Source organism: Vitis riparia, chromosome 16 (assembly GCF_004353265.1).
Source record: "Vitis riparia cultivar Riparia Gloire de Montpellier isolate 1030 chromosome 16, EGFV_Vit.rip_1.0, whole genome shotgun sequence".
Classification (NCBI taxonomy): domain Eukaryota; kingdom Viridiplantae; phylum Streptophyta; class Magnoliopsida; order Vitales; family Vitaceae; genus Vitis; species Vitis riparia.
Window position 1 is genome coordinate 14,737,615 of NC_048446.1, and position 22,687 is coordinate 14,760,301.

Below are 22,687 nucleotides of genomic sequence, written 5' to 3' on the forward strand. Positions count from 1 at the left end.
GATCCCCCCCAGCTTGAAGCCAAAAACCTCCTTTTTATCTCCTCCTGTTTCCATCTTCCACAGCAAGCCACTACCTGCCTCCTCCTGTTCCCCTCGTCAACAAAGATGGCGTCCCTGACCATGAGCCGCAGCTGATTTTCCGGGTGTGGAGGAAAGAGGGACCCCCCCCCCCCGGGCACCTCTTATTATATATATAAAAAAAACCAACCCCCTTGGCTCTTCAAAGGGGGTCTATATGGTAACAACTTTTTCTATTAACATTAATTTATTTAAATAATTAAAATTATTAATAATTTATCTTATCAAATTAATTTTAATTTATAAAATATTAGAACTTTCTTAATTTTTATATTATAGCAATTTTTTTAGGTAAAATTATATTTTTAATAGTTTAAAATAAAAACATTTAAAATTTAAATAAAATTGAAAGGATAAATATACAAAAATAAAATGATAATATAAAAACAGGCATGAAATTTGGACAATCAGATCATCAAAAAATTTAAATCTGTAAATTTTCAAATTTAAAAAAGAAAAAAACCCCAAAAAATCGTCTTTCTGCCAAATTTTTTCCGTTCTCCTCGGCTGCTCCGTACATCGCTCCACTCGTGATTTTCTCAATATTCCTCTCGTTCTACTTAAGATAGTTTCAGGTCGTCCGATATATTGTCTATAAAAACTAAAATTTCAATCCATGGTCATGACTTACCTAGTTTTTGGTCATCAATGGATAACACAAGTAATACAAGTACAAGTTCCCAACCTTCTTCTATTCCATCATTTTGAGAGGGAAAATTATGATTTTTGGTGTGTGAAAATGAAAACATCATTAATGTCTTAAGATGTTTGAGCTTTGATTAAAAATTGTTTTGAGGAACTTGTGAATGCAAAAGCTTTCCTTTTTCTTTAATACAATGTTTTTAGAACTAAACATGTCATTAAACTAAAAAAATTATCGATTCATGGTTCATTGGTTGAACCAACGGTATAACATTATAAATATATATTTTATATATTATTAAAATAAAAAATAATTATATATTATTTTAAAATCAAAATTTTCTTTGAAAAAAAAAAGTTTCAAATCATAAATTTAGATTAAAATCAAAATTTTAATTTAAATTAGACATTTTAATTTTTTTAAAATCATAAACTTATTTAAAAATTAGAAATGTATTTAAATATTTTCAAATTTTTATTTAAAATCATAATGCTTTCATTAATTTAAACTAAAATTACAAATTTTAAAAATCACTAAGTTTAAAAAAATAACAAATGTAAAATAGAAGGGTTATTTGATTAAAAGGGCATCTCAAAACCCAATTTTTGATATTTAACCTCCCACCCTTTTTTGACATCATTTGAACAAAAATATCCTCATGATTTTCTTGTAAAAATAATCATTTCTTTTAAAACCTACATGTAAATATTTAAAATAGAAAATGACATTTATGTCAAAAATTGATTACTTTTCCAAAAAAAAAAATGAGTAGGGTTAGACTTCCGATTTTGGAGATTATTTCATCCCTTTTAACCAAATATTTCAAACAATAATGGAAATAAACTAATAAAGAAAATAAAAATAAAAATAAAAATGTAAAGAAAATATGGGGTGAAAGACTATTGGAAAAGGAGGGAACTAATAAAGTAGATAAAAATAAAAATGTAAAGAAAATCTCAAAATGGGAGTGAAAAGCTGATACAAATTGAAAAAGGTGGAGTGGCAACTGCAATGACGAGGAAAAGGATAGAGCAAAAGAAGATTCATCAATGGAAGAAAATTCAATAATTAAGAGCAAAGAAGATTTTTACAAAGATATTCTACTTATAATAGTCTTGGAGAAAATTTTGTTTTAGTATTGGATAGATAGTGAAGCATGGGTATAAATTTCATTTTGAAAACAATAAATGCATCATTTGTGATAAGGGGCAAAGAAGTGTGGTAAGAAAGATAGAAATGGAGAAAACTAAAAGCTTTCCAATTGTCTTCAAATATGCTGAGAATGTGCTTTTGAGAGCAGAAATTGTTGAAGAAACATGGTTGTGGCATAGAAGATTTGAGCACTTATATTGCAATAGCTTGAAGTTACTTTGTCAAAAGAAACCGGCACAATAGCTACCATTACCATTGAAGAAAAAAATGAAGTATGTGAATGTTTCCCTAAGGAATTACTTGGAGAGCAAAGAAGGTATTGAAGCTAATTCACACTTGTATCTACAAGTTCAATGTCTACACCTTGTCAAGGTAATAAAAGATGAAGATTGGACGAAAGTAATAGAGGAAGAAATTGATGCCATTAAGAAAAATGAAACATGACAACTAGTTAAAAAACCTAAAAACAAGGATATCATTGGGGTGGAGTAGATCTAAGGGTGAAACATCATTTTGATAGAAGAGTTCAAGGTCTTAAACTAAGGCTAGTTGCAAAAGACTATCCACAAAAACTTGGTATTGATTTCCATGAGACTTTGCTTCAATTGCTTATTTTGATCCTATTAGAGTTATTAATATTGGGTTGCTAAAAATCATTGGTTGTTGTCCTAACTTATATAAAATATGCATTTTAAGTAAAGAGTTAGAAGAGAAATCTACGTTGAATAATCTCAAGACTTTGTTGGTGGTGAAGAAAACAAGTTTTACAAGTTGAAGAAGACCTTATATGATTTGAAACAAGCTCCTCATGCATGATGTACTCAAATTAATAGTTACTTCATCTAAAATAGTTTTAATAGAAAAAAGAGTGAGCCTACTCTACATATGAAGAGCAAAGGTAACTCTAACATCCTTATATTTACTTTTTACATTGATGATTTGATTTTTATTAGAAATGATAGGAAGATGATTGAAAATTTCAAAAAAGAAATTATGAAAAATATAAAATGAGTGACATGGGATATTATTGCATTAATTTTTAGAAATTACAGTGCATCAAGTAAAAAAAAATGGAATGTTTATTTGCCAAAATGAGGTATATTAAACATATTCTCAAAAAGTTTGGCAAGGTTGGTTTCAATCTTGTAACCACTCCTTTAGTTGTAAATGACAAATTGAAGATGAAATAAATAAATAAATAAATAAATAAGGTTCTATTTTATAATTGTTTTTAAAAACAGTTTTTTTTGTTCTGTAAAATAAAAGAAAATACATTTCACAACCAAAAAACATAAAACACTTTTATATTCTTAAAAACAGAAAACATAATATTTTTAAATAACATCTTTTATTTGTTTTCAATTATTTTCACTTGTCTTCTAAAGACTGTTTTAAATAATAATTATGCAAATATGAAGAATTATAAAAATAAAACACTACATATAAAATTTATTTTAAGAACCTATACATTTAAAAACATAAAAACAAGTTAAGAATATTTCAAATTCTCCAAGATATATTTATTCTACAAAATATCATAAAATAGTTTTCAAAAACTGTCTTTAAGAATTATTTTTTAAAATAATTATCCAAACTCGGCCTAAATGGTTGATAAAACTCCTTTCATGAGCTTGATTGGACATTTGTTATATCTTATTGCAACAAGACCAATCATCATGTTTGCAACAAACCTGCTTTCAAGATTCATGCACTCTCTAAGGCATGCTCCAATTGGGCCAACAAAAGGAGTTTTGAGATATTTTACGAGGCACAATGAAACTAGGAATAAAATATACCAAAAACATTGAAGTAAAGTTGGTTGACTATTATGACACTAATTAGGCTGGCTATGTTGGATGATATGAAAATCACATTAGGATATGTTTCTCCCTTGATTTAGGTGTAATTTCCTAATTCTTAAATAGCACGATTATGTGGCTCAATCCTCTATTGAAGGAGAATATATTTCATCTTCCTTAAAAAACTCTCAATCCTCTATTGAATCTTCACATGACTGTTGGAAGAATCCAAGTTGTTGGTAGATTCTATAAATTTTGGAGATCATCCACTTTGTAGTGCTTTTCAAAGATTCCACCTCCCATTTCATGTAGACAATAAGGTTTATGAGGAATTTGTGGGTATAAAGGAACAAATTCCTCACATAAGCATATCAAATTTAGTTGGCATCAAAGGAATTCTAAAGCCAACACAAAAATATAGTGGCCTTCCCCTAAGAATAAGGTAACATCACCCAATTACTTAGTGCCAAAATTTTAATTCTTTCTAAAAAATTTAAAACTACCATAATTGTAAAATATTGCCTTATTAATAGGATATTTTAATTGAATATCTTACTTAGTTAATAGTCTTTAAAACTATAAAAACTAACGGCATGTTTTCATGTTGAAGTGAAAACACAATTTTACTACTAATGAAATTCACGATCATTTGAATGACTAACTAAAAATGCAAGATTTTCATGTGAAAAAAAAAAAAAAGGAGAATGAAGAATGTAAATATGTTTTCCACCTTTCCTATTAATGTTGTTGTTGGATGTCCATAAAATCACAGTAGTATAATGGTGCATGAAAGGTGGAAAACATATTTACATGTTATAAATTGGCATAACTATATGCAAAATTAGAAAAACATTCATTCTATTAATGAATGACTACCTTAAGGCTAGATCTAAATTTATTGAGGAGATAAATTATGCCCATAGTAAAGGGAGTCACTTTTGGAGGTAAGCTAACTTTTATGATTAGAGATCTCATGAATAAATCCAATGGGTAGAAAAAATCGACACTACATGATTTATTAGCACTAATTTTTAAGAGAGAGGCTCTTATCTATATGCCTATAGTGATAATACTTTTGATGTAATGTTAGAAAGGGCATTTCCCTTTATGAGTGCATGAATTTGTATGAGACATATGTCACATGTATCCTTAGAGGATTTGCCTAATTGAGGATTGTTACAAAGTCATGATTATAGGATTGGACTATTTCCTAGTCACTCTCATGAGAATCAAGATATTAATGCTTAAGGTAAACTTGTTTAGAACCAAGTCTTATATCAATATTATGTGTGACCAATTAAAGTTTTGCTTGGACCTAGTTGTAGACATAATTCACTATAAATCCTCAAACAAAAGTTGTCAACACAAAGTGTAGGTTTAAGTCAAGAACGTTCGAAAAATAATTTCATTTGGTGTTTAATATTAAACTTAAATGGATATAATAAAAAAAGGAAGAAAATCATACTTTGATTCGTATTCCTAACTTCAATATATATGATTTGAAGTTTTTCAAGTAACCGTCTTGAACTCCTTTGTTCTTGATTTTCCTTCTCCTACTCTCCCATTTGTACACTCCTTAGTGATGGGTAATGTTTTTGTTGAATTATCATAATAGAAAGAGAGGCCAAGAATTCATCTATTTATAGATATAATATGTTCATTCCATCAATGAACCATTAATTAATTGAGAATTTCAAAACGAATCTAATTTAATTTCATCAAAATCTATACATGTGAAAATGAATCAAAATATTTAATAAAAAGAATCTTAACTTTTAAGAAAAGTAAAATTTAAAATGGTCATTAGAAAAAATGAATCAAAATATTTAATAAAAGGAAACTCAAGACAGGTCATTAAGACCACTTTTAGTTCTAACAAGGAAGACGCCTACACCAATCATGTGATGCCTGTATAGTTGTCTAATATTTTATTTTTATTATTTATTAATATGTTTTGAAGTTTCAAAACTTGTGGGGGATTGTTCTAATTTTAATTACCTTTAAAAGTTTTAAAACTTCTTTAATTGTAAAATATTATGTCATTGAGTAGGGTATTTTAATTGAATATTGTGCTTAGTTAATAGTTTTTAAACTATAAAAGCCAAATATGTTTATTAGCTTTTATGTTGCTATTTTAAAATAGTGGCCTTTGTGAATGTAATAGTCAATTTTCTCACCATAAAAGATGGCTAACCTTATATTTTAGAAAATAGGAAAACAAAATTATAAAGGATGGAAAAAAATGTATTTTTTATCAAGTCAATTGAATTTAGTCTTATTTTTATCCAGAATTACTTTTATTCTATATCTTCTTGGATACTTGATTAAAGATAAGTTAAAAGTCTTCTTATGAACGTGTCCATAGAAGAAACGGTGTTATGAAATGAGTGAAGTTGTATCTTGAAACTTCTATCAATTATTGATACCCATATATAAGGAGGTGATAGTCATTGTAGGATAGCCTATGCTCATGTGTTACACCAAATCAAACTAATTTTTTTTAATCTCCATCTATTTTGTTTATTTTTACAATCATATATATTTATTTCTAAATCATCTTAATTAGAGTGACTACATCTCATTTATTTTGAAAGTAGTCTACCATCATTATTTGGTTGACTTGTTCTCGGGCTTAAAAGTAATATTTGTTCTACCCAACGATTTCTTTCATAACATAAGTTCTTCATAATTTATATTTATATATATATTTTTTACTTAACTCATTTTCTTATGATATCTAAAATTTAATTAAAAAATAAAAAATGGTAAAAATGATTTATTTTAAAATTTTTACAAGAAATTTAAGATTAGATATAAATGAAAATATTTGCAAAGTATAATTAATTTTTTATGTTTTAAAGCCAAGAAGATTAAAACACATGTTATTTCATATATAAAAAATTATTATTATAAATATTATAAAATATAAGAATTTATCGAACTTGTGAATGATAGTCTATATTAATATAAATCTTTTTTGAATCTCTATAAAATAAAATAATAAATAAATAAAAATAAAGACTTACTAATAAAATAATATTCCAATTTTTTTTTTTAGTATTTCCGTTTATTCTCTTCTTTCTCTTTTAACTCATTTTTTTCATTTTACAACAAGAAATTATCTTTGCAATCTTTAACTAGACAATGAAAAAATATTTTTAATATATAAAATACTACATAAATAAATAATAATTAATTAATCTCCCCTAAAACCATAAATTTTAATCTTATATATATATATGTCTGTCCTAACAAAATATTTATTATTGTTATTATTATTATTATTATTGTTATAATTAATATTAACCGTCGGATGGAACTGTTTCATGATAGCTACCATGTTATGTGATACAAATTAGCCCAACTTCTTCTTAAACCCTAGTACGCTACTTTTACACAAAACCCTAGTTTTGCCAGCTCTCTGAGAGTACCCAGGCCCCTTTCGCCATAGCCGGAGAAGACCTCTCTCGAATCTTCCAGAACCATCTTGAAGTTCCCAAGCCGTTGCCACTGCGAAGTTTTAGGGTACCTCTCTCTCTCGAAAATCCTATCTGAAACTGTGTTTATGTATTCATTTGTAAAAGTTCGATATTTTATTAATTTTTCGAAGTTATTTGATGGAATTTGTCAGTTTTTTCGATTTTCTGATTAATTTTTGGTTTTTTTTTTTTTGGCATTGTTGGGTAGTTGAGCAGCAAAACTAGGTTAAATTCAATCTTGTTTCCTCAATCTTTTTGTTTCTGTTTGAATTTATTTTTGGTTTTATTTACTTCTGAAATTAATTTAGGAAAAGCCACAATTTTTCATCCGTTATATCGATATGATTGCCTCATATTATTTTAGCATATTAAAAACCTAGATGATAGAAGTTCTGCATGTTATTGGTTTTTTTTATTTTTTTATTTTTTTATTTTATTTTATTTTTTACTACACTTGTGTATTTTTCATCGTTTCGATTCAACCATTGACCAAAAAAGAGTATTTACGTGCTATTAGATCGTATGAATGCTTCAGTCTAATGAATTTGTCAGGAAAGGAAATAAAATATAAGGGTTTGTAATTTTCAAAACAGTTAATGGGTATGGTGGAGGTTTCAATCCTTCCGTCTTCTGGTGAAGAATTTTGTAAAAGTATATTGCGATTTCGGAATTATTTGGTTTAACCATTATAAAAGCTGTACTTGGAACTTTCCTTTTCACGGGGCGAAGAAGAATTGGCAAAAGCTTAGATATGTTTGCAGTTGACACCTTAGTTTAATGTGTACTTTGGCCTACTTTGAAGGAATTGGGGCTGCTGATCTTGTGGCGGTACTTCTAATAAATTTTTTTATAAGCTGGAAAACTTTCTTATTATTGTTATTTGTGCTGATGAATTCATGTCGCTGAACCCAAGTACTCGGGAATTAGAACTTTGCCAAATTGAGTACTTTGATGGTTACATAGGAAGTGCTTTGCTGTTCTGATTATGAATTTAAGGTTTGATTGCATTTTTCCTTTTTTGGATAGCTTTACCAAATGGTGGTACGTAAAGAAGACCCAACTTTGTCTGATGAGGACATGATGGAAGACAATGAAACACAGGACCTCTATGAGGAAGAATCTGAATTAGAATCTGAATCGGAAGAAGATGAAGATATCAAACTGGCTGAACCTTCGAAGACCTCCATATACAACAGGGATGGCCTCCTTGATAAACTTGGAGACATCAGCTGGCCTGAGAATGTGGGATGGATTCACAAGCTTTCCATCAATATTGACCAAGAACAAGAGGTGGACGTGAATGATGACTCTGCCCGAGAGGGTTCTTTCTCCGTTCTAGCATTGAAGGGGACCAGACAGGCATTTGAAAATCTTCAGTCGATGGGGCTTCCTTTTCTTAGACCTTCTGACTATTATGCAGAGATGGTGAAAACCGATGCTCATATGGAGAAAGTAAAGGGCCGGCTTCTAGCACAAAAGAAACAGATTGAGGAGGCTGATGAGAGGAGGAAGGCTAGGGAAGCTAAGAGAATTGCAAAAGAGGTACAGTCCCAGAAGCTGAAAGAACGAGCTAAGCAGAAAAAGGAGGATATAGAGTCTGTTAAGAGGTGGAGGAAGCAGAGGCAGCAGAGTGGGTTTTCCAAGGATAACAATGAAGCTGATGAGATGAGCTTGGCTTTTGAAGATGGAAAAGCATTTGAAAGGTCAAATAAGAGGAGACCGGGAGTAGCCCCTGGAGATAGGTCTGGAGGAAAAGCAAGACAGTTTGGAGGAAAAGCAAGACAGTTTGGTGGAAATGGGAAGAAAGGGATGGAAAAGAACAAGAAGAAAAGGGATAACAAGAATTCCAAGTTTGGATTTGGGGGAAGAAAAGGCTTGAAGAAGCAGAACTCAACTGAGACAACTGATGATTTCAGAGGCTTCAACAAGGGTGAAAGCACAGGAAATAAGAAAAGGAAGAGATGATTTACTCTCTCAAGGTTTAATTTTGTTGTGAGCTGTTACTTTACAATCTAAATTTTTCCAGAAAGGACTCGTGTAGCCTGTTGAGCTTCTTTGGTGATTTCTTTCTTTCTCGTTTAATCGCTTGGCTAGTAGTTTTGGTAACTTCAAATTGTGATCATTTTTGGTCCCAACAAATGAATGAAATTAAGTTATGGTTGTTTTTTCTTTTGGGAGTCACAGGACACAGGCTTAGGGCTTCCTAGCGAACACACACATTTAGCTTGAGTTGCAGTTTAGAGTCATACATCTTGTCATATTCAGGTGATAGGAGGAGGGCTTTTGGAAATGAGGAGTTTGTGAACAAGTTGAAATGGTTGCTCCTGGCTTATCTTTTAGCTTGGATTGGGGTGTACATGAAAGAAGGCTCAATCCCATACAAATGTTGAGAGAGATAGAGGGAGAGAGAGAGAGAGAGTAGTTTTTTTTGTTTCTCCCTCTTATGGATTTGTCGCTTAGGTGATGGGAGGTTTTTGATTAATTCATAGATGCTTTGTGATATTGTTACTAACACATGTTTTTGTAGTTGTTGATGATGCTGTTTATTCATAAGCATCTCTCCCACCCATTAAGACCATTATAACATTAATTTGGAGAATCCTGGGTTCCATTTACATGAATTTGGATTTGAAATCACTGTGCTCCATCAGTAACACTTCTCAAATAAACAACTTTTCACTAGGTTCATTCTTCTCTGGCTTCTATTTTTGCCTTTTATTTTAGGACCATTTTTGGTGTTTTTCCTTTTTCATAAGCATGAGAAGAAGGTGCAGCTAGAGAAACACCATGTATACAAAAACCAATCTAGAGTATCATAATAGGCAAGAAAAAAGAAAAAGGGAAAACAAAAAGTAATGTTTGGTCATCCGGGAAAGTACAAAAGAAAAAAAAATGCTAAAAAAAAATGATTTTTTCACGGTTGATTTAACATTACAAAAAAATATAATATAATTAAAAATTCATACATTTTAAAATTATTTAAATCTTTATAGTAAAAAAGAAAAATAAATAAAATGAGTTTGAAATAACATACAAAATAATTTATTGATTTTAAATTTTATTTTTATTTTTCTTTCACTTTTTTTCTTTATTTTCTTTTTTTCATATTTTTCCGTATATTTTTCAGGACCAAACATAATCAACATGATTACTATTTTCTTATTTCAAGCACAACCAATCTATAAAGTGTTATGTTGTTTGCTATTAGTACCTATCATATTGAAAATGGGAAGGTTAAAATTTTGAACAATTTTTAAAATTTTGTTATAAAAATAAAACTTTAATTAAATAAATCGCTATATTATTTAAAAAAATCCATCCTTGATATATTAAAATATTACACAATTTTATTTTTTGAATTTATATTTTCTTAAAATATGATTTTAAAAATCAAGTCCTTAGTTTCATTAAAAATAAAAAAATAAATAACTTATAAAAATAATAGGAAACTTTTCAAGTCCTTAAACATAATGAAACCTTGGAATATAGGGGTTCTTGATAGTACAAACTAAAATTAAAGAAATTAAAAAAGGCATATTGTAAAATTATTTGTCTAAATTATGCAACTAAAAATGAAAAAAAACATAAAAAAGGACCACGTTTATTTTCTTCTGCTAGAAACTTTTAAAATCAATGATTTTCCCCACTGAATTTTACATGTATTCAAAGGGAAAATTGTTAGGCCACATGATGATCTGTCCTAACACAATAATTAACTTTAGCTTCTTTGCAATTCCCAACCACCATTCCATCTTACATTAGATTGATTCTTGAATGAAGTCAAGGAAAGAAGGAAAAAGACAGAAAAAACTGAAAATTGTTGGGTTTTGGAGAGGTCAATGGCAGTACATGAGAGGGTATGAGAGACTGAAAAACAGCCATGTGGGGGGGTTCTTTGGAAACTGAAAGCTACCCCACATCCTACCTAGGAGGAAGCTTCCCAAATACAGAGATACATTCAAGGATTAGACAAAACAATGTATGATATGTCAACCCTCTTTAGCTTTCACACTACACTTGATGCCCGAGTCCTTGAATTTTGGCAGAAAAGCTTCCTCTCCACTCTTCTTTTTTCATGAAAGTTGAGGTTTTAAAAGGGCTTTAGCACTTTCCCCCCTTCTGCTATTCACTACCCAACTTTCTCTCTCTCTCTCTCTGTTGTTATAGCCATGTTTGATACCACAATGGAGTTGATCACTCAGGCCACTTCCAATTCTCTATTCATCTTCTGTTTCTGCAATTTGATCATAGCCATCCTTCTGATTGGGAGCTTGAAGCCCAGCTCATATTCTGATCAGGAGAGTGCTACTCCCTTCTCAGTAGTCACCAATGTGGATAAGAGTGATAAAGAGACAGCAAATGCAGAGGACTTGTTCAAGGAGAGCAGAGTCTTGATGGATGCCAGTGAAGTCTCTGATGCTGAGAAAGGAGTGGTAGTGGATGATAACAAAGAAGATGACAGTGAAGACGGCAGTCAAGAGGAAGAAGAAGAAGATGATGATGATGATGAGCTGAGGAGAAGAGCCGAAGAATTCATTGAAAAGATCAACAGAGGATGGAGAGCAGAAATGTTGAGGACAGCTGCTTTAGCCCGAACAGAAAATTTGCAGACAAGACCCAGAAAAATTCATGCAGTGTGAACTTTAGTTGCCTTTTTTCTTTTTCTTTTTTTGTTCTCTCTAGTGACCATGCCTGCGATTTCATTGTATATACAGATTTGGAGACGGCACTGAAAATAAATTTTGGATGAAGGGATGATCTGAGTCTAAAATTGAGAGAATCAATGTGTGTGTTCCATTCTCTTCAAACATAAAGGCTTTGAGTATTTATATTTGAACACTAGAGAGATTTCCTCTTTGATGTCAGGAACTGCAGATGTTCATTGTTTAAATGGGTTTGATTCTTCCTCACATGGACATGGATGGAGACACTCTCAAATTGGCTAGCTGCTACTGCTCAGACAAATGCATTTTCCTGCAAGATTTTTTTTTTTTTTTTTTCTGGAAGTAGGGTATAATAACCTGGAAAACCATCAAATAATACAGAGCATTTATAGTTGATTTTACCCAAAGAAAGAAAGGCCAGTTTAGAAAACCAAACATTTACCTAAAAACAATGGGACCAGTCTCACTGCAATGAGCATGAAAAACAAATTTAGGAAAGCCATGAAAATGGCCATACTCTAAGAGGAGGCTTGTAAATCAATATAACGACTTAATATGACTTCAAAATTTTAATTAAGTCATTAAGTATATTAAACATATTGAATAAAATAATTCAATATTATAACTTAAAGCTCAAAATAACTTTAAGAATTAAGTTAAAATAATTAACTTATTCTTAATTTTTAATAGTTTTTGTTATATTTATGATCATGGTTATACTTTCATGACTCATTTTTTATTGTAAATATTTTCAAACAAATTTATTACTTAAAATTAGTGAAATTATAAATATTTATTAATATTAATGAGGATAAATATGTTAATTTGATTATTTAGAATAAATTTTAAGTTAATTTTACCAAACAACTTCAATACTTAAAAGTAAAAGAATTAAGTTATAAGTTTTAAATTAACAATTTAAGCAAATTTTGACTTAAAATCAACTTAAGTTTTACTAAACACCCTCTAACTTCATGGTTCTAAAATTTGGCAGCCAAAAGGCAAAGTTAATGCTCATATTACTTTATCTGCAGTTCCAAGCTTGCAGTGTTCAATCTTGGGATGAGATTGTAGATTTGTTGTTTCTGGGTTGAAAATGGGTAATTGTGTTTTGATTAGATGAAAAAAGTAGCAAAAAATGCTGGCTGCAACCCATTATGGGATTTTTAAAAAGTGCATCAAAATGATGTACAGACAAGCAGATTTTTCAATTTTACCTGCTTTCAATCTCTTCCTCCACTTACCATTTGACAGCATGTTTATGCTACAAAGCGTTTACTGCATGTTTGGAATCCTGCAATAGAAAATGTGATTCCTACGTATTAATGTGTCAGGGTTGTTTTTAAGAATGGGAAATATTCAATAGTATGGAAACTAAATCTCATTCTCAGTACAATTCTGATTCCTCTTTTTCACCTCTTTTTGCAACTTATTTCCTTTCCTATTAGGCAGTTACTTAACACCTGCTGAGCACATTCCACTGCAATAAAACTCAGATTTTCAGTAGGCATGATATTTTAGATCTTTTTATATTGGATTATTGCAAAATTGTGCCCATTTGTAGCTTCTTTTGACACCCCCATCTCAACAAAGACCTGACCCAGGAGCCAGATTCTTCATAGTTTATTGTTCCTTTTGGTTTCCTTAGCCAGATTGCTTGTAGTTTTCTGCCCCTTTTGGCACTCTTCGGGCTTGCTTTATTGCTGTCTCTACAAGATGTTTATGTCATCTTCACTTTTGGTGGGTCATAGGGTTTGTTTTTCAAAAAACCTTACATTTATCCATAATGTGGGTCCTGGGATATGTTCATTCCAAGGCAACAAGGCAACTCATTTTTGGCTCTAACTGCTTAGCCTAAGACCTGGAATCATATTCCAGCACTAGGGCCTATGATCTTATGAAACTGGACTTCCCAGAAGTTTCATGCATACACAAGAATCACACTACTGAAATATCATTCCATTTCTGCACTTTTAATTTAACCAAATATAGGAAATCATATCCAATAAAAAAATCCACATAAAAGTTCAGTCTTGCAGGCACAAGAACACAATCAGAAGAATGACAAACAAGGTGTCATGCATCCAAATATTCTACATCAACAACTCAAACAACACCAGATAAACATATGATGACAACAGATGCAGGATAAGCCTACTACAGTCCTACCTAGTTCCTAAAAACAAAGATTACAAGTCCCTGGTAAAACCAAGATGTAATGTTAAGCCCTAACTTGCCCTATGACGATAAATGGCTAACGAGTTTATCCTGCTGAAAACCTAAATGTAATCATGGTCAGCAAGAAACCTCATTTCCTCATTGACTGGGTCCTTTAGTTTCCCCTTCAGATACCGGTAATTTATTTTCAATATCCAGATTCCTTGAGCCCTGCATGGAGTTCAGAGAAGCCCAGGTGTCTCCATGGAAGGAAGAGGGAGATGTGAGATTCAGATTTGGTCCACCATTTGCCCCCAGTGTTTCTTCTCTAGGCATAGAATTCACAGTAGCTGGGATAGCAGCTTGTACAGGCTCGATTCTCTGCTTCTTTGGCTTTTGCTCCTGCTGGTGACCTGGCAGAAAACTTCCCACTAGAACCTGTTGTAATAAAAAAAGGTTAGAAAAGTATTAGGAGACATGACCTTCACATACCACTAACAAATGTCTAAACACGATCAAATACTACCACATGCAAGGTTTATCATGTTGTTTCCGGTTGTAACAGCATATGATAGTTACAACTGTCATCTAATGTGTTTGATGTTCACCTTTTAACATTTTAGAATTAAAATATTATACATGAAAGTATCTGACTTGAAAGAAAAAATTGTTAAAACAGTAACAGTGATAGCATTAGAATAAAAAATGATACAACGGTCACTCAAGAAAAAATTCTACCTGAACAGGGCCAGCAGCTACTAATAGACCAGCAAGTCCTCCTCCCAGAACACGGCCATCTGGACCTGCCAAAGAGACACTCATCCCACCAGATCTGCTCTTTGTTCCTCCGCTTTCAGTAGGCATAAATGATCCAGACAGAGAAAGTATCTCAAAACGACCCTGCAAGAACAATAATATGCAAACTGATAAAGCCAGAAAATGTTAAAAGGGTAAAAGTATTATAATATCATATTTGTAGACAACTTCAGAAGTTCAAATTCTAGAACAATTCAAAATGGTGGTTCAAATACACATATCTTAACTTTCTTACAAAAGCCCAAGGCTCAAGGAAAGTCATTCTGCATCTGGACATCAGATAAAGCTGATCCTGTATCTTACCATATGGGAACTTGAGGTGAGTGGTTAGAAAAGTTGGGCATCTATGCTTGGACATGTTTTAACATCATATAAAACTATACATGTCCACCACTGCATCTCTAGATTTTATTTCCGTTTGGCGGTATATATGACATGCACTGCTGAGACCCCACACACAATTATATGTAGAAGAGCCCAAGATACATGGTGTTTTTGTATCCATAGTCACCATGCATAATCAGAAATAAAAGAACACTTGGCACAAAAGCAGTGACAATTGGGATTCAATAATTAATTTGCATGTGAGAAAAAAAAAATGTAAGAAAAAACAAAAGATAGATCATTCCCCAAGAACTAAACAGAAACCATGAAAATCTCAAATATAACCATATGAAATATTTGCAATGAAAAAATGACAAGAAAAATCAGCTTTTCTATGCTAATACACAAGGGGAGGAATGATTCACTAATTTCCAGAATAACTGGCGAATTTCTAAGGAGGGGCAAAAGGCATTTAACCATACTTGCTAGTAAGAGGGAATTCTGTGAACAGCTATAATGCTGAGTAGTAGAGCACAAAATGTATCTTACACACCTCAAATAGGAACCTTAGAGCAGGATTGAAGATCAATGATTGCCCACTAAGGAAACCAACCGACCCCACACACACCCCAACAAAAACAATAAAAAAAAGGGTGGAGATAGCAACCTACAACATGTTTGTCTTGAAAATTAATACTAGATATGATTGAAATAGAGTTTTGAAAGGCAAAAGGATGAGGTGATAACTTTTAAACATGCCCACCATGCAAGAATGATAACTAAATATTTCAATTTTCTTATTTTCATATTCAGAAAAGAACATAAAATAATTAAAATAATAAACAATTACTAATGTAAGGAAATTAACAAATAACATGGATAAGGCATATATAAATATTTCAGCCACTTTGGGAGCATTGAACATGGAGAAAACAATTTTTTTTTTTTTTTTTAAAAAAAAGCATGGAATTTGTGAGTATATGACATAAAAAAAGGCTCATAAGTTAAAGCATCAAAGAAAGAACTACGCAAGGGTTCTTCATTTACAAACTAATATGCAATAAAAAGCTAAGGCCCAAGATGCGTACCCTTCAACATACAGAGGGTCAAATGTGTGTCCACAAACATGCACACACTACAAGGTGCATGTAAACCCATGGGCAAGAGGAAGGCAATGCATATGAAATTTAACGGAAAAACATAGAAATAAAGGGACGTAGAAAATTATTAAAAAGACAAAGAGTTCCCATTCATAAATCAGATAACAAAGAGTTCAATATACATATGTATGTACGTGTGCATGGAAGCATACATACATTCATACATACATACATATTTATATAGATATTAATATATAAAGAGAGAGAGAGAGAGAGAGAGAGAGATGAAAATAAAGCTTCATTTACCCCAAGAAAAGAGAGAGAAGAAGAAGAAGAAAAATAAGCGGACATCCCAGTCAAGTAAGAGATAATAGGAATAAACATGCATATAGGCTATGATGGTGGGAATGAAATTGTGCCTGTTTTAATTCGAATAGCACAAGCAACAAAACATGAAGACAAAAAAACAAAAACAAAAAATCATTTAAAGAAAATAATTATAGATCCTAACTTTGTCTCATTGTGCACAAGTTATGTCTGTATTAACTTAGTGATCTAGTTGGAAATCCTTCAATCAAAGAAAAAAGTTAACCAAACAATTGCTTGAAAGAGAAGAGATAATGTTCCCTTGGGTCTTGTGACCATATGAAAATAAAAAATCTTTTACCCAGGTTAAAGTTGTAGAAATAGGGAAGTTGATTTGCTAAAACTTGAATTAAATAGCAATATACTACAAGTGCAACCACTCAAATACAAGTATAGTACTTAAGTACAGAACTGCAAGTAACAGAGTAACAACTGGAGCGCATCCATTAGTCCTTCAAACACAGGATGCCACTCATTTGTATAAGAAAATCAATAGAAGAAAAGGAAAGGAGCAACACCTCATAAGTCAAAGTACCCCCGGAAGAGTTAGGCTGACGAAGGGTAACATTCGAAATTGCACCATTTGCAGAAAGAATACAAATAGCCCGGGACCCTTGTTGTGAGAATGATATGATCTTCATAGTAACATCCTTGACGCAAGCAAAAGAAGAATAAGTAATACAATACTATACAATTAACCAATAAATAAATTCTGAAAAAGTTGCAAATAAAAACCATCCTTAACAAATCATTAGGAAAAGAGCTTGCAAATATGTTTTGTGTTTTTTATTCTTCTTTCCCATTATAAAATGATGCACTCCTGCTGTGCAACTTTGAAAAGGATGCACAAGGATGAGAGACCCTTCACATAGAAATGATAAAACCCAGATAACAATGAAACCCAGATAAAACAATATCTCAGGAACACAGAGAAAGAAAACTCCTCAACAAGCTCATAGTAGAGGAGGGCTCCCTATTAGCTAAAGTAGGACTTTCTAGTTAACAATCCTCCACTACCATTGAAACGAGCAATACAATTCTCAAAAAAGAATAATAATATTAAAAATAAAAATAAACAAATAAAATAAAATTAAACAAGAAATAAACATACAAACAGAAAGAAAGCCACCTTATCCATTGATTGTTTCTCCAGGACCTCTCCTACCACAGAACATCTATGTAAAAGCAAAAGCCCAATCTCCCTCCAAAATAGTGTTCCCCACACCCAGCTTAACTGCCTCAACCAAACCCTCAAAAAGAGCAAGGATATTGGCATCAATGGTGCCAAAACCGGTAGGGAGGGGAAAGCCCAATACCCAACTACCAGTCTGTGAATTTAAAGGTTCACTAAAATAAATAAATAAAAACTTTTCTCATGACCAAAGTCAGAAAAATATTTTATTAATATCATCTAATCTCACAATAGCTTCCCAGATTTGAGAATTCTTATCTTAAAAAAAAAACGGAAGTTCAAATGTCATTCATGCATTATGTTCTTGCACTTTAGAGAAAGATTCAGTATCAAACAAACTTCAGAACCATAATATAACCAATGGATGGGTAAAAACAAGAAAAGAAAATTGAGATAAACCGCTAATTGTATACATTCATCACATACCTCGCCAGCATTAACAGTGATCACATGGGGTGTGAAATTAGCACCAACAGAATATGCAACCCGCTCACCTAAGAGTTAATTTGAAAGGAAATCAGTAAACCTGAAATGGAATGTCTCAGTTTCAAACAGAAATTACTAAGCAAACACCAAAGAATAACCATCACATTTTGGTGTAGAATAAATCACTCATATATGATTGCAAAAGTTAAATAAACCCTACAAAAAAAAATAAGTCTCAACAACAACAACATATGCACAGTTTAGCAGTGCTTATCTCTAAGAGCAACTGAGAAGAATTCGGTCATTGAGGATATGTAAGAATGCTTCTCTTGCCTCACCTCTCAGAGAAAAATATCAAAACTGAATCTCTAAAATGTGGGCACACATGTAAATACTATTTTTATTGTCAAGGGTACAAATATAAATATTTATACTATGCACTGCATGGTGGTTGTGTAAATATTAAGCCTCGTGATTAGTCATATAGAAACAAAACATCCATCAATCCAGAGTTCAGAATGTCTATTGATTAAGACAGAAATTGGAAACCAAATGTAGCATTGACTTGATGCAGGAAGATTTTCAAAGTTCTTAGAATGCTAATGATTTTTTTCTTTTTCTATTTCCTATCTCATTACAACTGATTATTTAATTTGGAAATATCAGTAAAACCAAAAATCACATTTCTAGCACATAATGCATGACAATTAACAGCTTTACCATGGGAAGTCATAATTATCTTTACAACCCTGGATCATGATTGACATAATAATGGAGAAAGATATAAAAAATCATATTAGGTCAATATATTTCCTTTTTACTTGGTCAAAAGATGAGTCAGCTTCCTCTCCTTTATTATAGAATGAAGCTCACAAGCTATAAAACATAAAACTAAAATACAATAAAGCCTGTCAAAATGTCCCCCAGTTCATGCCAATAAAAATGCCCCAGAAAAAGGCTACTTAAATTCATCTAACGAAAGATAAGGAAATGATAATGCCCAACCATGAATACCTTTAGGATGGTGAACATATACTTCACTACCAAACAAATAAAGATGATAGATGGTTACACAAAAATAGAAAAGCATGTAAAGAAACCAACAAAATTTTATAAATGTTTCATTATGTTAATTTTGTTTCTTCTAAGGTACACATAAAAATGGAATAAAAGCATCCAACTTACAACTAAAAGCAGGTGATGCTAAGCGTTTATGCACATAAATGGTTGTTTACTGTAAAGCCTCTGAATAGAGAGACTGATAATTCGCTTGCCGATTTTAAATAGGTTTATCCCACAACCAAGCATTAATTTACCTAAGTATTTTGTGCTATCAGAAGATGAGGAACTGTGAATCCCACCTTGTCGCTTTCATTGGCTTGCTGTCTACTTTTCAGTTTAGTAACAAACCTCCAATGTTATATGAAATCTTTCCCTTAACATTTTCTTTTGAGGGTCTTAGAACAAAGAAGATGATCGGTGAACTTCCTTAGCTAAACATCATTTTATGATATCAAAAGTTTCAAGATTTGAAGCTACCTCTCACATCAATACTCCAGAAAAAACAAGGGAAACTGATCTTTCTTGCTTGAGAAAACATGTGTTGCGTACATGGCATGGCAGTAACCGAGGGCTGTGCTGATGTGGATTAAACTCTGTTAACGTCTTAAGCCTTTGATAGTAGGCTTAGCTATTCTACTTTTCATTTTGATAAAAAAATATCTTCAAAGTAGATTTACATTTGCTACAGACTTTACATCATGCAAGAAAATTATGAGTGATGCATCAAGTTAGGAGAAGCCCTTACCAAAGTTGTGAAAAAGAACCAGTTAAAAAAGGCTGCAGGTGGTTGATATACATTTTCCAACCAGTTATGAGAAATATATTTTTTTAAGTTCAGATTAGCAACTCAGCTATTTTATTTTCCATTCTGGGTAAAAAGGCATCTTAAATCAATTTACATTCATTAGAGACTTTAAGGGCAAGAAAAATTATGAATGATTCATCAAGTTAAAAGAACACCCATAGGAGAAGCTTCCACCTAAGATGTGAAAAAAAAACCAGTTTAAAAAGGCTGTGGATGATCTAGTCGTGGGTTGTACAAACTTGTCAGTACTTTATATGAGAACTAAATTTTTTTCAAGTTCTGGTTGGAGATTCCTTTACTATCTTTACTATAGTTGGACCAAATACAATTGTAATGAAGACAACAAATTTAATAAAGTAAAAACTATTTTTTTGGCTATCGTACGTAAAAATTATTCACTGATGCCTAACCCATACTTTACCTAGAGTGTTAATGCAAATACCAGACATGTGTTCCTCAAATTCCTCCTGATCACTCACAACTGACTTCATTATTCATTTTCCTTTAATATCCCATGCCCTCCAACACCACAGGAAGCAGTTCTAAAAAAAAATATTAGGAGGTGAGGACGACTTTGGACATGAGTCACGTCAGTTCAGCAGCAGACTTTTAACTACTAAACAAGCTGGGCCTTTTCAATAATTCTGACTCATCATTTGGCTGTAGCCTTGTGCTATTTCTCTTTCACAAAAGGTAAGTACTGGAAATCTATCAGGAATAGAAAGATCTCCCATTAGACAGTCAGATTAGAAAAGCATCTTCAACTTAAAACTATGACCAATTCCAGATCTGGAGAATAAGGGGTCCCACTACCACATTGAATCTGACTTAATCCCCTAAAGGTTCATCCAAACAGATCATGATCCGATCATGCAGATAGCTTCAATTTTAGAGGAACCAATACTAAGTTAGTAAGCATAGATAACCCGATGACCATAAATTTGTACAAATTTTCTACTCTTAAGCATAGGAATCCTGATCCATCACAATCTCAATGTAACAGTAAATACAGTGACCCAACTTCAAAATCCAAACAGTTAGATCAAGTGATCAACAGCCATCCATTACCTGCACTCTCTGACTCTGATTTGTGCTGCTTCTTGAATGAATCCACCGGCCGCCCTCTACCCCGTTTCCATGCTGAGAACTCTCCAGTGAGTGGAATTGAGGAGGATATAGGCATCGGCGACAATGCCATCGTCAGGGACCCACCGGGACCATACTTCCTCGGCCTCCCTCTCTTCTTCTTCATTTCCGAACTTGGCATGGCCACGCTGACAGGTGCCGGTGTCGGCGCGGATCCGGGTGCTGGAGCCGGCACGGTGGCCGGAGTAGGAGCCGGAGCCGCTACCGGAGACACAGCTGTCATTGTGGACCCACCAAATTCACTAGGGTTTTCGCTCCTCGCTGCCACCCGGTAGGTGTCCGGAGCTTCCTCACCCTTCACTGTAACCCCAGAATTTATACCCTCTGTTCCCTCCATTCAAAAAGGTTTTTTCATACCAAAAACCCTAAAACCCCAAACCCCTATAATCTAGGCAGCAAAGATCCAAACTCTCTTCAAACCCAAACACCCAGAAGAATCAAAATCATTATTTTCAACGCAAACTCTCAATAAACTCAACCTTGAAAAATAAAAATAAATAAAAAATAAAAAACCAGAGAAAAATGGGAAAAAAAAATTAAACCCCACTTGAAACTCGAAGAACCCAAAAACTCTAACCAGTTTTCTTCAAACTCCAAAGATCAAACCTTCATTTCTTACAACCTAAGACAGTCAGACTTACACTCTGTAACAGACACTATTCTATGTAATCACCACTGTTGCAGAGATACACAGAGCTTCAATGGTGACACTTAGATTTTTTTTTCCAGCAAAAAAAAATCAAAAATTTGATGTGATTTCAGAAATTCTACAAGGATTGTGAAATTAGGGTTTTGCAGGAAAAGAAGAAGGAAATAAAGTAAAAAATTAAAATAAAATTAAAATAAAATTAAAATAGAATTAAATATTGGGGAATTTAATTAATAATTAATATTTTAAATTACAAAATTCAAAGTATAAATTCTGGTTTATAAAATGGTTCACGTCCGTCTTGGAAAATTAAGACAAATGATTTAATAAATGGCAAAGATAGTAAATTAGAATAAAAAAATAAGAAAATTTGGGAAAAGAAAATTGCTTTTTAATTTAAAATTCGCATTTATTTATTTAAAGCTGTAAAGCAATTGTATTTTATCAACCACTGACCTGTTTTTTTTGTCTTTTCAGGTAAATTAAAGTTGACTATACAAGTTTAAATCCCCTCCCTTTTCAAATAATTTACTGTTGCTGCCACTATGGAGAGGCTGACATGTGACACCATAACTGCTACTTCCAGTTGCAGTTATGCAGTCTGTGTTTTTCTCCCACAGGTCCAAACCCTAGATTCATTCCTTCTGGATTTTTCCATATTTTTAAAAATTAAAATTAAAATTAATAATAATTTCTCTCAATCTTATTCTTAATCTTACTATTTTTTTTGGGTAGATTTATTTATTCACATTGCCAAAAAAGAAACTTTCATTTTTTTAGAACTTAATTTTTTCACACCTAATTTATAAGAAAAAGCCCATGTGTACAT

At 32.1% G+C, this 22,687-nt stretch overlaps 3 protein-coding genes across 3 annotated transcripts; 2 read left to right on the top strand and 1 right to left on the bottom strand.

Annotated features, from left to right (window-relative positions):
- The first annotated feature begins 7,061 nt into the window (after window positions 1–7,061).
- Window positions 7,062–9,320, top strand: LOC117932885 (probable rRNA-processing protein EBP2 homolog). The gene is made up of 2 exons (XM_034854195.1): window positions 7,062–7,197; window positions 8,178–9,320. The coding sequence occupies exon 2, from the start codon at window positions 8,187–8,189 to the stop codon at window positions 9,114–9,116; it is 930 nt and encodes a 309-aa protein (XP_034710086.1). The 5' UTR covers window positions 7,062–7,197; window positions 8,178–8,186; the 3' UTR covers window positions 9,117–9,320.
- Window positions 9,321–11,118: 1,798 nt separating this feature from the next.
- Window positions 11,119–11,959, top strand: LOC117934162 (parathymosin). Its single transcript, XM_034855797.1, has one exon. The coding sequence runs from the start codon at window positions 11,321–11,323 to the stop codon at window positions 11,789–11,791; it is 471 nt and encodes a 156-aa protein (XP_034711688.1). The 5' UTR covers window positions 11,119–11,320; the 3' UTR covers window positions 11,792–11,959.
- Window positions 11,960–13,762: 1,803 nt separating this feature from the next.
- LOC117933645 (AT-hook motif nuclear-localized protein 1) lies at window positions 13,763–21,995 on the bottom strand. Its single transcript, XM_034855118.1, has 5 exons — window positions 21,132–21,995; window positions 18,197–18,264; window positions 17,097–17,228; window positions 14,711–14,872; window positions 13,763–14,410 (listed from the first exon to the last, which is right to left on the bottom strand). Exons 1-5 carry the CDS (start codon window positions 21,544–21,546, stop codon window positions 14,132–14,134), a joined length of 1,056 nt encoding a protein of 351 aa, XP_034711009.1. The 5' UTR covers window positions 21,547–21,995; the 3' UTR covers window positions 13,763–14,131.
- Window positions 21,996–22,687: the final 692 nt, after the last annotated feature.

Bases quoted from the DNA above. Each gene is read 5' to 3' on its own strand.
- LOC117933645 (XM_034855118.1), bottom strand. From the start codon at position 21,546: ATGGAGGGAACAGAGGGTATAAATTCTGGGGTTACAGTGAAGGGTGAG. The intron at 14,873-17,096 runs GTGTTGCTCCTT...TTGTTCTTGCAG, and splicing joins GGGGTACTTTGACTTATGAG to GGTCGTTTTGAGATACTTTC. The intron at 14,411-14,710 runs GTAGAATTTTTT...TTATTACAACAG, and splicing joins TAGCTGCTGGCCCTGTTCAG to GTTCTAGTGGGAAGTTTTCT.
- LOC117932885 (XM_034854195.1), top strand. From the start codon at position 8,187: ATGGTGGTACGTAAAGAAGACCCAACTTTGTCTGATGAGGACATGATG.
- LOC117934162 (XM_034855797.1), top strand. From the start codon at position 11,321: ATGTTTGATACCACAATGGAGTTGATCACTCAGGCCACTTCCAATTCT.